Below are 15426 nucleotides of genomic sequence, written 5' to 3'. Positions count from 1 at the left end.
TGGTAGAAGCTGGGCTGCATTGAGGGCAGTCTCAGTGACAGCATTCTCCCTGGAGTACAGTTCCAGGTAGTGCTCAACCCAGCGGTCCATTTGTTTGCGTTGGTCAGTGATTATGTCCCCTGATTTAGATTTGAGGGGGGGCGATCTTCTTGCTGGTTGGCCCAAGAGCTCTCTTCATGCCATCATACATTCCTCTGATGTTTCCGGTGTCTGAGGCCAGCTGAATATGACTGCATAGGTGTTGCCAGTAGTCCTTTGCGTAGCGCCTGGCTGTTCTTTGTGCAGTGCTTCTGGCTGCTTTAAGTGCTGCGGATGTTAAATCGCTGGGGGCTTTCTTGTAGTTCAACAGTGCAATGCGCTTAGCGGCTTTGACAGGTTCCAGCTCTTCATTATGAAATTGAAACCAGTCTGCATTTCTCTTCGCACTTTTGCCATAGGTGGTCAAAGCTGACTCATAGATGGCGTCTCTGATGTGGGCCCACTTGGTCTCAGCATCCCCTGTGGGAGTGTTTTGAAGGGCTGTTACAAGTGAATTTAGAAATTTTTGTAACAGCTGTGGGTGAGAAATTCTGCTAGTGTTGATGCGCGGGTGGCCCTTCTGCTTGGAATGATGCAACTTCTTTGGTCTGAGTCTAACCTTGCTGCACACCAGGGAGTGGTCGGTGTCGCAGTCCGCACTGTGGAAGCTGCGTGTGATTTGAACACTGTTTAAGGCGGCTCGCCTTGTGACAATGAGGTCTAGCTGGTGCCAACGACGCGATCTTGGGTGCCTCCATGAAACCTGGTGACAGAGTTTAGTGTGAAAGAACGAGTTGGTGATGCAGAGGTTATGATAGGTACACAACTCAAGCAGTCTCTGCCCGTTCTCATTCATCCTTCCAACGCCATAGCGCCCAAGGCAGGAGGGCCATGAGTCATGGTCGGCCCCAACCCTGGCATTAAAGTCCCCCAGCAGGAATAGGTGTTCGGTGTTGGGGATGTTGCTAATGATGTTATGGAGTTGCTCGTAGAACTGGTCTTTCGCTTCAGGTGGGGAGCAGAGTGTTGGAGCATAGATGCTCAGTAGGTGTACTGGACCAGAGGTGGTGAGCAGTCGGATGGACAGTATGCGTTCCGAGCCATTTGAGGGAGGCTCTATCATGCTGAGCAAGGAGTTTCTGATGGCGAAGCCCACTCCATGCTGTCTTGGTTCTTCAGGATCCCTGCCCTGCCAGAAGAAGGTGTAGTCTTGCTCTGCTAGAGATCCACTCGCGGGGAGGCGAGTCTCCTGAAGTGCTGCAATGTCTACATTGAGTCTACTGAGCTCGTTGTTAATGATGGCGGTCTTCCGAGAATCGTTGATTCGTGTAAGGTCTTCCGACAGGCCAGGACACATTGTTCTGACGTTCCAGCTTGCAAAGCGAAGGGCTGGTACCTTCTTTCCTTTTTTCGTGTTGTTTGGTGCGGTGTATCAGTCCACCTTTCGGGCAAGGACCCTGAGCTCCAAGCACCCATTGAAGCAGGTAGACTGTGGCGGGACAGAACCTTATTGACCGGGGGGCTGCCCGGTTTGAGGCGGGCGGTAGCTGTCCAGTGAGGTGCAATGACCTCTCCCACCGACAAAGGCAACCCGTGGCGCCCAGTTTCTACGCCAATTTATCTGGACTTATAACCCGTAACTGCTGCCTTCCGTGTTGTGTCAGTCGCTGTGAGGCAACTATGGAGTGACCTCTCCATGGCGTATGCCTGGGCAAGTTTATGGAGGTTGAGAGTTGCCCAGTCGTCAAAACCCCCCTCTCGGCCTTTCTGGTGGGGTCCAAAGGAGTGCAGTGCACGACCTTTGGCACCAGTATCGCTGCAGGAACTGCCGGAAACATGCCAAAGGTGACACATGACCGTCTACGGGGTTCTGCTCCGGATTTTCTGTTAGGGTTTACTCCCTTAGCCTTGGTCTCTCCCGAGACGCCCACAAGGCAGTGGGGTTGTTAGGGCCCCTACACAGGTGTAGGATGGTGCCGGTGAGAGGAGGGGATGCGAGGGGGAGGGGTGGATGGAGCGGGGTGCGAGGGGGAGCTGGGAAGGGGGCTGTAAGGGGGTGGGGGGGTGCAGGGGAAGGGGGTGCGGGGGGAAGATGGTGCGAGGGGGGGCAGGCTGGGACGGGGTTGTTGGGGGGTGAGCTGAGAGGGTGGAGCAGGGAAGGGGACGGGGCGGGGTAAGGGGGGGGAGGGGGGGGGGGGGGAAAGCGGGTGCAGGTAATAAGGTCCCTAGTGCTCACCATCGACGTCCGGAAAGCTCATCCATGTCCTTCGGGAGGTGAAGCATCTTTTGGCAGATTTACAGAGGTGATTACATTCACTAAGGGTTTTTTTTTTCAGTGGTTTAAATAAAGGCATGCAGCATTGCCGACAGTGCGCTACAGATGCTCTCCGAGCCATCTCCCGCAGGCGCTTTGAAGTTGTGGCCGGGGGGCCGTTCGTGGATGTTTTGGGTGATCGGGGCACCGTTTCTCAAGACTTCTCTAGGGTCCCGCAGCTCCTTCTTCACCTCAATGGACTTACCGCACGCCGTGGCTGCAGACACTCTGGGCGGTGAAGACAGCAGGATCGGAGATTAAAGTATCGGCAGCTGTGCTCATCAGTTTCGTCCGGATCAATTTCATTGAGAAAACAAAGAGCAGGTGTGGCTGGGGGAGGGCAGTGGGCCCAGGTAACATACACTTAACTAACTGTTAGCTTTTAGTTAGGGCTAAAATGAACTGATTTAAAGAGCCAGGGGAGTTTAAACAGTTTAAGAGGGTAGATTGGGGGAGAAAACATTAGGAATGGGAGCAGATGGCCATGGATATCGTTGAACAGTAAGGGAGCTTCCAGCCCAGGAGCCATCAATCTGCACAGAGACTGGGAAAACCTAATGAGCACTAATGCTGTGGAGGACGAGTTTCTGAAGTGTGTTAGGGATGGTTTTCTAAAGAAGTATGTTGAGGAACCAACGAGAGAACAGGCTATTTTAGATCTAGTATTATGTAATGAGAAAGGGCTAATTAATAATCTTATTGTAAAAGAACCTTTAGGGATGAGTGACCATAATATGATAGAATTTTACATTATGTTTGAAAGTGAGGTAGCTCAATAAGAAGCCAGGGTGTTAAATTTGAACAAAGGAAATTATGAAGGTATCAGGGGCAAATTGGCTGAGGTGGATTGGGAAAATATATTAAAAGGAATGACAGTGCATAGACAATGGATAGTCTTCAAAGAATTATGACATAGTTTACAGCAACTATACATTTCGTCAAGGCACAAAAACCCCAAATGTAAAGGCAGTCAACCTTGGCTAACAAAGGAAGTTAAGGATTGTATAAGATTAAAAGAAAAGGCCGATAAAATTACTAGAAATAGTAGTAAACCTGAGGAGTGGAAGGATGTTAGAATACAGTGTTACAACCGACTGCTCCTGTAAAGCCCCCAATCAAAATATACGATTCTGATTGTGGTGGGAGAGACGCACTGATAATTCAATCCTGTCGCTCCACATATCGCCTAACATATCATTTAAAATTTACCAAATTAAAGAAAGACCCAACCAAATTGTACCATCTATTAACACCCCAAATGAGGCTAACCAAACCAGGTGTCTTTAAATCAATAAATTAACCCTTTAATTAGAAGAATTAAATTCACTATGAAGATTTAAACAACATTTAAAATAGAAAAAATTAGAGTCCTTGCAAAATTACAGTCCAATGTTGCTTGAAGTCCTCACAGGATGTTGCTTTCCTTCTCCAGCGAATTTCAACAATTAACATCTTGCAAACACTTTCAACAGAATCAATCTGACTTTAGAGTTTTTGAGGGGTAAAAGATTGTCACAGTCTAACTTCCCTTTCTTCAATTAGTACTTGGGCCCCAGCTGTTAACAAGAAGGTGTGTTGTGAGGAAGATCCAAAGCGGCTTCAAGGGGATTTGGACAGACTTAGTGTGTGGACAAGAACATGGCAGATGGAATATAATGTGGAAAAATGTGAGATTATCCATTTTGGTAGGAGCAACAGATGTGCAGAGTATTTCTTAAATGGCAAGAGATTAGAAAGTGTAGATGTACAAAGGGACCTGGGTGTCCTCATCAATAAGTCACTGAAAGCTAACATGCAGTGCAGCAAGCAATTAAGAAGGCTAATGGTATGTTAGGATTTGAGTACAGGAGTAGTGAAGTCTTGCTTCAACTGTATAAAACCTTGGTTGGACTGCACCTGGAGTACTGTGTACAGCTTTGGTCCCCTTACCTTAGGAAGGATATTATTGCCATAGAGGGAGTGCAACAAAGGTTCACTGGACTTGTTCCCGGGATGGCGGAACTGTCCTATGAAGAGAGATTGGGGAAACTGGGCCTGTATTCTCTAGAGTTTCGAAGAATGAGAGGTGATCTCATTGAAACCTACAAAATACTTAAAGGGATAGACAGGGTAGATGCAGGTAAGATGTTTCCCCTGGTTGGGGAGTCTAGATCCAGGGGATACAATTTCAAAATAAGGGGGAAGCCACTTAGAACTGAGATGAGGAGATATTTCTTTACTCAGAGGGTTGTGAATCTTTGGAATTCTCTACCCCAGAGGGCTGTGGAAGCTCAGTCATTGAGCATGTTTAAAGTAGAGATTGACAGATTTCTGAATACCAATGACATAAAGGGATATGGGGATAGTGTGGGAAAAAGGCATTGAAGTGGATGATCAGCCATGATCATATTGAATGGTGGAGCAGGCTCAATGGGATGAATGGCCTACTCCTGCTCCTATGTTCCTAGAATTCAAGGAGTGCAGAGATCTCAGAGGGTTATAGGGCTGGAGAAGATTAGAGAGATAGGGAGGGGCAAGGCCATTGATGGGATTTGAAAACAATGATGAGAATTTTTAAATCTGGGTGTTGACAGACTGGGAGCAAACGTAGGTCAGCAAGCTCAACGATGATGAATAAACAGGACTTAGTGTTAGATAGAACGCGGACAGTAGAGATGTGGATGAGCTCAAGTTTCCATTGGGTGCATGGTGGCAAGCTGGCCAGAAGGACACTGGAATAGTTGAATCTGGAGATAATGAGTCCTGAGACTCAGTTGGGTTTCAGAAGCAAATGGGATGAGGCCAGGATGAAGACTGCAATGTTAGAAAGATGGAAGTAGGCAGTCTTGGTGATGGAAATGATATGGGGTTGCATAACTTTTATCCTTCTGAAATGTGACAGATTCAACAAAAATTTAGGACCCCATAGTGTATATGTGAAATTGGGCCTAACACCAAGGGAAACAAATCAAGAATAAAGCCAAGGTGAAGAACTGAAGCTGCAAAGAAGATGATGTAACTTTGCCAAATGCTTAGAGGTTATTGAGGTGGCAAATAATTTCAAGAAATTTATAGACATGCAGATCAGTGCACAAACAGCTTTCAGCAAAGCCAAAAGGAATGCATGGTTAAATGACAGGGATTCATTGGTCAAGCTTGATGAAGATCCTAGAACTACTGAGGTCATTATGCCCTTCTTACAGACGTGCAAACAGGAAATAATGCTTCTACAAAGCAAATCTTCCCTTCAGGAAACATAGGTTGTGATACTGTGCTCTGCTGATGGCTCAGCAAGTTTAGCCAGTATGTAGCTGAGAAACACGTAGTGCAAGATTTGCCTTCTGGTTTGTGAGGAGTTAGCTGTCAGCCAGGGCAGTGTTAAGTGTAGAGGTGCTGCAACTAGTCTGTAGCCTTGGGCTATGATGGGAATTAAAAAAGGAAAAGAATACTTGGCTATATTTCTTATTCCCATTCACTATCCTCTGACTCCTGCTTAAAAGCGCACACTTGAGGACTTCACAAGCCAATAGCCAGTTGACACTCACTGTCTACACTTCCATATGAAAAGCTGTTATTTAAGTGAAGCACTGGAGGACGGCCAGTGCCTTTGGAACTGCAACATGAGTCAGTATCTTCAGAAAAGGAGATAGGTTGGAGGGAGAGATTTGTTTTAAATGGAATATCATACATTAAGATTACATAATATATTGCTCTGCCATGAGATCACTGAAGATGCATCTTTTCAAAGTATGATTCAATAGTAGCCTTCAAAAGAGAATTGAATAAATACTTGAAGGAAAAAAAATTGGAAGATATGGGAAAGAGTGGGGGGAGTGGCACTAACTGGATTGCTCTTCAAAAGAGACACCACATGCTTGATAGGCTGAATGGCCTCCTTCTGTGCTGTACTATTCTATGATTCGATGATAAAACGTTTGGTAATTATCATGTCTGTCCATGCAAGGATTGTTTTAATAGGTAAATTTAGGTCTCCTATTCATTAATTGTAGTCTCCAAGGATCTGTGGTTTTGCATGAGTTTTTTTATAGTGCACATAAAAACTATAAACATTCTGCTCATATTGCCATGCCTGTAAAGAACAGAAATTGTTCCTTTAAAAAAAAATGTTGTTATGGGTGTTCTTTAGAGGCTGATTGAAACTGAATACTAAATGTACAGGCTACAGTTGATTCAAGCGTGAACTCTGGAGACTCAGTTGAGCTGTTAATTACTTTCAACATAATTAGTTACTTCAATATTACTTACACATTTTCAAACACTTACAGTACTATCATATTAATAGTCTACTGTATGTGTGCATCAAGCCCAGTATGATGGATTATTTACATTTCAGTTTCAAAGAACAGTCATGGAATGGACAAGTTTCTGTTCTTGCACTAAAGAGCTGCCTTGATGAATTAGTACTGCCCAGTGTGATACTGAGGCATAACAGACCAGGAAAGACACAGGATCAAATCATGCTCTATACTAAGTTAGTTGATGTTAGTAGGAATGGTATAGAATTCTGCAATTCACCTCAACATCCCTGGTCTAGGCAAGGAGATAAATCAGCTACAGTTCCTGGTCACTCTCCTGTGATCATTATCCAATGATTTTTGATAGAAGGAACATGTGTGCACACATTGGGTTAGGGCAAGGCTATGATTAGCTGTGAAGCCATCCACACTCAAATACTGATAGCCCCGTTAGACTTCAGGACCAAACGGGATCCCAAGCCTGCACTTACCAGCAGCGAGACCGGCGGTGCAATCTTCCAGAAGACTGCTTCCTAATTGATTACAACAACATTCACTCTCCTTAGCGGGTTCCTGATGCTGCAGGCCAAGATGGCCGGCAGCTCTGGAGCCTTGGCAGCGCCACCGGGAGAGGTGGATGCTGCTGAGACAGGCTGAGACCTCGAAAGCACCTTAACATGGAGAAACCTTCACTGGCCAACACAAAAGGGCTGCTCTGAAGACTCCTGAAGCCAGTAGGGACACCAGGATGGAAAGGAAACCCCTCTACAGACCTATTCACTCACCTGCCGCCAGGAGGCTGCTCGATTGAGCCGGCGGGGAGTCACTCAGACGTTGGTAAAATACCAGCGCCTGCTCAAAATGGCCCCTAAGTATGACCTTCATTGGATTAATTGGCTGCCCACCTCTGTGGAGCAGGCAGCTGAGCCGGTTCCCAGCCCACCCCTGGGGAATGCATTTGGGAAGCCATCCCTATGCAGTTCCCCGCTATTTTCCCAGCCCTCCCGCCTCCAACTCCGTCTCCACAGTGCTTGGAACATCCTGCCCATGGTCTCAGTTCAACATGAAGAATGGCCAATTGGCCAAAGTGTAAAAGGTCTGCTGATGCCCATGGAACCACACTCTAAGACAGGCCATGGGTCATCATCAGGAGAACAGGGGAAGAGATCACATCAGACTGTGGACGATTGGTTCTAGGAGTAGCCAACATCACAGATTACTGTGTCTTGGCCATAGGCAGGTCTATTGATTCTAGCACACCTACTGTAGCTGCACATTGTGCTGTAAACTAATTTTTACTACATTACCTATTCAGCCCTGAGAGCACCATGAGGTTACAGAATAGTAATTTCAGTCTAAGCTCAAAATAAGATTTAATCACCTTTTGCAAGAAATTAAAACCATGCCAACAGTTGAGCATAATTAATTGAATTCAAATTTCACCATCTGCCATGGTGGGAATCAGGAGGAAAACTCTCCGCTGGTTGGAGTCATACCTAGCACAAAGGAAGATGGTTGTGGTTGTTGGAGGTCAATCATCTCAGTCCCAGGACATCACTGCAAGAGTTCCTCAGGGTAGTGTCCTCGGCCCAACCATCTTCAGCTGCTTCATCAATGACCTTCCCTCCACCATAAGGTCAGAAGTGGGGATGTTCGCTGATTACACAATGTTCAACACCATTCACGACTCCTCAGATACTGAAGCAGCCCGTGTCCAGATGCAGCAAGACCTGAACAACAGGCTTGGGCTGATAAGTAGCAAGTTACATTCACACCACACAAGTGCCAGGAAATGACCAGCTCCAACATGAGAGAATCTAACCATCTCCCCTTGATGTTCAATGGCATTACCATCGCTGAATCCCTCACCATCAACATCCTGGGGGGTTACCATTGACTAGAAACTGAACTGGACCAGCCACATAAATGCTGTGGCTACAAAAGCAGGTCAGAGGTTAGGAATTCTGCAGCGAGTAACTCACCTCCTGTTACCCCAATGCCTGTCCACCATTTACAAGGCACAAGTCAGGAGTGTGATAAATGGACTTGCCTGGATGAGTGCAACTCCAACAACACTCTAGAAACTCAACACCATCCAGGACAAAGCAGTTCGCTTGATTGGCACTCCATCCACCACCGTCAACATTCACTCCCTCCACCACCAACACACAGTGGCAGCAATGTGTATCATCTACAAGATGCACTGCAGCAACTCACCAAGGCTCCTCTGACAGCACCTTCCAAACCCGCGACCTCTACCACCTAGGACAAGGGCAGGAGATGCATGGGTACACCACCACCTACAAGTTCCCCTCCAAGCCACACACCATCCTGATTTGAACCTATATCGCCGTTCCTTCACTGTTGCTGGGTCAAAATGCTGGAACTCCCTCCCTTACAGTACCTACACCTCAAGGACTGCAGTGAACAAAGAACAAAGAAAATTACAGCACAGGAACAGGCCCTTCGGCCCTCCAAGCCTGCGCCAATCCAGATCCTCTATCTAAACATGTCGCCTATTTTCTAAGGGTCTGTATCTCTTTGCTTCCTGCTCATTCATGTATCTGTCTAGATATGTCTTAAAAGACGCTATCGTGCCCGCGTCTACCACCTCCGCTGGCAACGCGTTCCAGGCACCCACCACCCTCTGCGTAAAGAACTTTCCACGCATATCCCCCCTAAACTTTTCCCCTCTCACTTTGAACTCGTGGTTCAAGAAGGCAGCTCACCACCACCTTCTCAAGGGCAATTAGGGATGGGCAATAAATGCTGGCCTAGCCAGCGATGCCCACATCCCACAAACAAATAAAAAAAACAATAGAGGTTGTGCAATTGTCCAATGCACTGGCTTTCCAATGCTTGCAGGGTGTGTTGGTTCCCCTCAATGTCCCTATTTCAGTTGCACCATTGTAACAAGGCGTTGAGTGGAAAGCTCAGCAAGATACCAACATGTCTGTTAATCTCTCAGTAGTCACAAGACCACCACTGGCAGGCATCTGGGGGCAACTGGCTGAACCATCCCCTTGGTCTGCACTGAAAATGCAAGGCTTTTCATAGCCTCGAATCACTAATATGCATGCATGTAGATAGTGCTTTTCTTACACTAGGTTTATCTTTTAAATGCGCCATGCAATAACTTTCACATGCTTACCATTCTCACAATTATGTGGCGGCAGTGGTGCTGTCTATCAAAATATATCACAACAAAGGGCTTTCATAGTCAATATCTTAACCATAAATCTCAATTGGCAGGTGAATTTTTGCTTTAGGTCCCAATAACAAAAAATAAATTTACGTTTAATAGAAACTAAATCAAAAATCTAAATCCGGGAGCTTTGAGTGCACTATCAAAGGTGATCCTTTGATCATGTACCACAATAAATTACTTCTTTCCCTCTTCCCCAACTCCACATCTACTATCTTCTTTATATTCATGATCTTCTACCAGTGTTTTTCATTGTTTAAGTGAGAATCCAATTCTATTGTATTTCAACTTCTAAAAACAGATTTCTAAATGGGTAAAGTCATTAAACCAGAGCAAAAAAATTCCTGAATATCTAGCACCTGATTTTTGTTTTTTAAAAAAGATTAATTTCCATAGTCAAACTGAGGGAATTAAAGTGAAGGAATTTTTTTAAAAATTCATTTGTGGGATGTAAGCCTAGCTAGCTAGGCAACATTTATTGTCCATCCCTAATTGCCCTTGAGGTGCTGGTGGTGAGCTGCCTTCTTCAGCTCCTGCTGCTCTTCAGGTGTAGGTACATCCACAGTGCTGTATGAAAGGGAGTTCCAGGATTTTGACCCCGTGACAGTGAGGGAACAGCGATATAGTTCAAAGTCAGGATGGTGTGTGGCTTGGAGGGGAACTTGCATGTGTTGGTGTTTCCATGCATCTGCTGCCTTTGTCCTTCCAGGTGGTAAGGGTCGCGGATTTGGAAGGTGCTGTCGAAGGAGCTTTGGTGAGTTGCTGCAGTGCATCTTGTAAATGGTACACACTGCTGTCACTGTGCGTCGGTGGTGAAGGGAGTGAATTAAACACTTTACTTTGGACATCCACTCCCAGCATGGAGCAATCCCAGGTTTGAATGATTATATGCAGTTAAAATCGCCTCGAAAAAAAAACTTGAGTGTACTGATCCATCCTCACATCTCATCTTTCTAGGCCTGTTGCCCTCCACAAATAATGACCAATCTAATTTTCCCAAATACAATCACATTATCACATTGGTCTGGATTTTGCGATAGTAATGGCAGCGAAACTGTCAGCATTCACGGTCATTACTCCTCTGAAATTGACAGTAACTTCTGGAATCCATACATGCACAATTAAATACGGAAATCCAGGAGTTGCTGTCAATGGTTCTATGCTTTTCCATAGGGTGCGCTGTTGACGTACCCCTAGACTGCAATCTATTAGAAGTCACAGAACTCACAAGAACTTTGACTTTTACACCATTAGTCTCGCTGTAAAACCCCTTGAAAATGTTATATCTTGTTGAATAAGGTTTTTAACGATGTACTAAGTTCATAATTACTGCTAAACAACCTTTTTTGGCCCTGAAAACCTAATTTTATACTTGGGAAATGTTGAATTTCTCCATTATGCTAAAGAATTCCACATATTTTTTTTTTAATGGTATTACAGCTTCTACCTTAATTCCATGTGTAGGTCCCAAACTTTATTTCGCTCTCTGTAAAATTATATTAAAAAGTGAAGGATAATAAGTGCTTTTAACTTCCTGGTTTGCTGTCAGAGAATTCCTCAATGTGATTGGCTGCTTACCCTGCTTGATGACATCACTGTTGCTAGGCACATGGCGATCTCCTTGACTTGGTGCCAGATTCAAATTAACATCGGGTAAGGTGAAATCCACGCCACAGAGATCGCTAGATCTTTGTGGGCAGCTTTCATCAAGGTCAGCAGCGAGCGCCATCGCTTCGCTGCTGACCACATCTGAGCCATTAAGACAAATAACTGAAACATGTAGAACAAACATAAAGCAGATATCTCCAACACACCAATGAACTATATCATTAAACAGAAAAAGAAAATGTTGGAAACACACAGATTATTTAGCATCAGCAGAGTTAAAAAGACAGGTTAATATCCTTCCTCAGAACAGAAAAAAAAATTGATTACAATTCTTGTTCACCTTTACACAGAACAAAGATAGATGTTTGGCAAGGTAGTCATCCTAATTTTATTTGGCTTCCCTGTGCAGTGGAGGCAATACAACATACAACATTATTTAACTTCCAGTACTGACAAAGGTTACCATTTTAAATTTTAAGCATTCCAAACACTTTTCAGTTGCAGACTGTTCTACCCATTTTTTCCACCTCTACTGTTTATTTCTAATTTTGTTTTACTTTTTTCATTTTAATAATTATTTATTTGGTTGTGGGAAGTTTGATTGCATTATATTCAATTTCATTACCACTTCTGCACAAATCAGTGTCAAACATCAACCTGTGATTTTAACAAGGAGGATGCAGGAACAACAGCTTCTATAGGGAATTGGTCAATTTTCTCTTCTCATTCTTTTTGTTTTCTCTCTCAGAGAGAAATGGCTATGTGGTGATCTACAGGATCAAAAAAAAGGTTACACTGTATTAAATGCAGACATGTTTTTCTTCCTGCCCTGAAGACTCAATTGTATGGTTGGTAGGATTACATGGATTTTGGCCACCCACTGGGTGTCCTCCTAATGTGGAAACCTTGACAGTGATTATCAACAGGCTATTTAACTGCAGATGTCATTTACAGCTGAGCTCAATCCTGTCCTCCTTCAACACGCCAGTACTTTACAGCAGGGGTGACTAGATAACAAATTAGGAGCCCTGAGACAGTTGTAGAAACCCTACTTCTGCCTTGACGGAGGATCAATTAACTGGGCACATAACCGAGATCGAATCTAGGACTGGCCTGCTCTGTATGGCTCAGCTCCACTCTGAGTAGTATGATTACTAACTGAGCCATCGAAGAAACATCAAATGTAACAAAAAATCTCCTTCATCAAAAAAAAGTAAAGGCCAACAACTTTTAAATGCTCCAGGAGATTACATTTAAAAAAATTAACTTACTGAATGATGGGAAACATTTGCCCCAATACTGAGGTTTTTGAGTAGCTGTGGCGAACTGCCATATTGGCCAAAGATCTGCTTCCTGACCTCAGCTGCCACAGTCCTAGAGAGGAAAAAAAAGTACTTTACTTCAGAGTATTGTATCAGGAATCTCAAGCATGCTGCACTGTGTCCAGATTTAATTAAGAACACCTCAACACTCTAGCCAGACTTCTACAATACAATGTTAGGGTAACATTAGAACTTACACTATGAAATCTGACCTGTGGACTACTCAAGCCCATGTGTATAAAACAAGGGCACTGTGTAACCCTGTTTACAATATTTATCAACTTCATGCCAGAGAATATACAGTGAAGATTTGCAAATAAAACACAGACCATAAGAGTAAGGTGACTTGGAATTCTAGACAACTTAATCAGTAACACCCGGGTTGATATAAAAAATTAGAAAAAAATTGATTTACTAATGAGATTAAGCATAAGATACAAGAAATTATATTTGATTTTCTTGATTTTCTGGTGGAAAACATAGAACTCTTAAATGCCTTTGATAGTTTGGGGGGAAATGCACTACCCAATGTGGAATTGAGTCATACCAAACAAGATCATTGCTGGTTTCGTTCTGCTCTGCGCTGTTTACTGATCTTAGACTGGGTGGCAAAAGAGGTATGCTGAGTGGGAGATATTGTAAGAATTAGATCTCAATGACTGTATGGGAAAGGTGTAACATCAAGTTAGGGGAATGTTTCACGAACCTATTCCTATCTGATTTCTATAAACTTATTTGGACAAAACCCTTCTTACTGGTATTTAGACATTGTTAGAATTATCAGCAAAATGGTGTTAAAGTATATCAAACTTTCAAAACAATTTCTGAATTTTGATGTTAAAAACTTTGAATGAGTTGCATTGCAGCCCAAGCAATGTTGAACTTGCACCGCTTGCCAGAATTAGAAGGACCCTTAAATCAGTGATGCAAGATGATAACCAGGATGTGTAAGAGCAAAAACTGCAGCACAACTGGGCCATTCAAGTTTTGAGTAACACCTCTTTGGGTTCTAGGGTTTCCTGCAAATACCACAAAGGAAATCCACCAGCCATGAGGTAACAATCTCAATCATTAATAATGCAGTTACCCGTGCAATTGTTGCAAAAACTGCAGTGTTTCCCAATTTCTCACTGCATGCTGTAAATTGCCATCGTTATATATCACCTTTGTTTTGATTTTATTTAGGTATTTTTAAAAATCACATTTGTAATATATAATTCAAGTAAAAATCTTACTTCCTTAGATTCTGAATATAGTATTATAAATTCCATTCCTCTCCAAAAGTAAGTTATATTTCTGGAAAAAATCTTTTAATTATGAATATTACTCATGAATATTTAAATAGTTATAAAGTATTTCAAAAGCTAGAAATCAAATATTTTAAAATATGTAAAAAAAAAAGTTTTACATCCATGCACAATGGCAGCACAAACTATAATTGATACTGAAAAGTTAATATATTTCAATTAAAAAGTAGATACATTTTAACAGGCTGTGCTGGAGCTTGCAATGCCAACAAGCTCTGAAATCTTGTTGAGATTTTATCTGTAAGATTCCATTCTGGACTTCAAACATCTCAAAAATAGGTTTAAAAGCTGCCCAAACTGACTCTTAAACTATCTTACATTAAAATGGTAAAATCCCATATTTTAATCATTTAATTACATTTTTACACTTAAACTTTAGTTGCACAAGTTCCCCTGTGCACAATGTATCAGTATTGAGTCCACAAATGGTATAAAGCAGAACCAGGCGTGACCACATCTAGCATTTGCACGATATGCCTACGTATCTTTTTTTAATATAACATACTGTCTTACAGAGTATTTAGCATACAATAATGATGATTGTATTCCATTCAATTACACTATATCCGACGTGGTACTTTCTCTATATCATACCGCACTGCATTCAGATTGCAGATTAGTTTAGCACTATTACATTAAATATACAATAAGGATTGTATTCGTTCACTGCGTCCAACGCTGTGCTTTCTGTCGGTATTACACGATACCGCATCACATTACAGTGGTGTGTATTGTACATGTTACCGTTGTAATTGATGCTATTGCATGGTGTTTGAAACTGTCCTGATTTAATTGCCATCGCTTTATGATTCTGCGCTGCATCATGCTCAGTTGTGTATTATTTTACTAATACATTATGCAGTGTAATGATATTTTATTAATTGCAGCACATTTACATTACTCCTGTACTGCAAATGCCCTGTACCCGATGCTGGATTTTTATTTGCTGTTACGGGGGCACAAAGCGGGGCCGGCTCAGGCTGCCAGGGGCACTCAGGCCTCCGCTACCCACCCGTCGCTATCCACAACGGAGCCGCAGCTCTGCGGGGCGGATGGGAGGAAGATCTTTTACCTGCTAATTTTCTGGGCAAAAGCACGACGCTCGGCCATTTGTACCGGGAGAAAAAGGAGTGAGCAGGGCGGCGGCAGCAAAAATCAGAGCCCCCTAGCCATAATACACCAGAGACAGGGGCCGCTACCGTAATATACAAGAGAGGGGTGCCGCTACCGTAATAAACCGGAGACCGCGACTACTACCGTAATATACCAGATACTGGGGCCACGACCGTAATACACCAGAGACTTCAAAATCGGACCGGGCATCATGCAAAACTGTATGATAGCCCCCATACTATTTACAAACCACCTAACAGAGGCTGTTCACCTCATCAAAGATCAATTGCCCTCTGGTGTGAGT

The 15426-nt window shown here is 43.5% G+C and overlaps 1 protein-coding gene across 10 annotated transcripts in view; it reads right to left on the bottom strand.

The window, feature by feature from the left end:
* Window positions 1–15198, bottom strand: part of dock7 (dedicator of cytokinesis 7) — a 210683-nt gene extending 195485 nt beyond the window's left edge. For all 10 annotated transcript variants that reach the window (XM_068037333.1, XM_068037334.1, XM_068037336.1 and 7 more), the window contains exons 1-2: window positions 15082–15198; window positions 12652–12754 (exon numbers count right to left, since the gene is read on the bottom strand). In XM_068037333.1, the coding sequence (XP_067893434.1) occupies window positions 12652–12754; window positions 15082–15119 (141 nt within the window). In that variant the 5' untranslated portion in view covers window positions 15120–15198. The remainder of the gene's footprint in view (window positions 1–12651; window positions 12755–15081) is intronic.
* Window positions 15199–15426: the final 228 nt, after the last annotated feature.

The sequence above is a fragment of the Heterodontus francisci genome, chromosome 8, assembly GCF_036365525.1.
Source record: "Heterodontus francisci isolate sHetFra1 chromosome 8, sHetFra1.hap1, whole genome shotgun sequence".
NCBI classification, from domain to species: domain Eukaryota; kingdom Metazoa; phylum Chordata; class Chondrichthyes; order Heterodontiformes; family Heterodontidae; genus Heterodontus; species Heterodontus francisci.
This window is presented reverse-complemented; position numbering and strand designations above follow the sequence as displayed.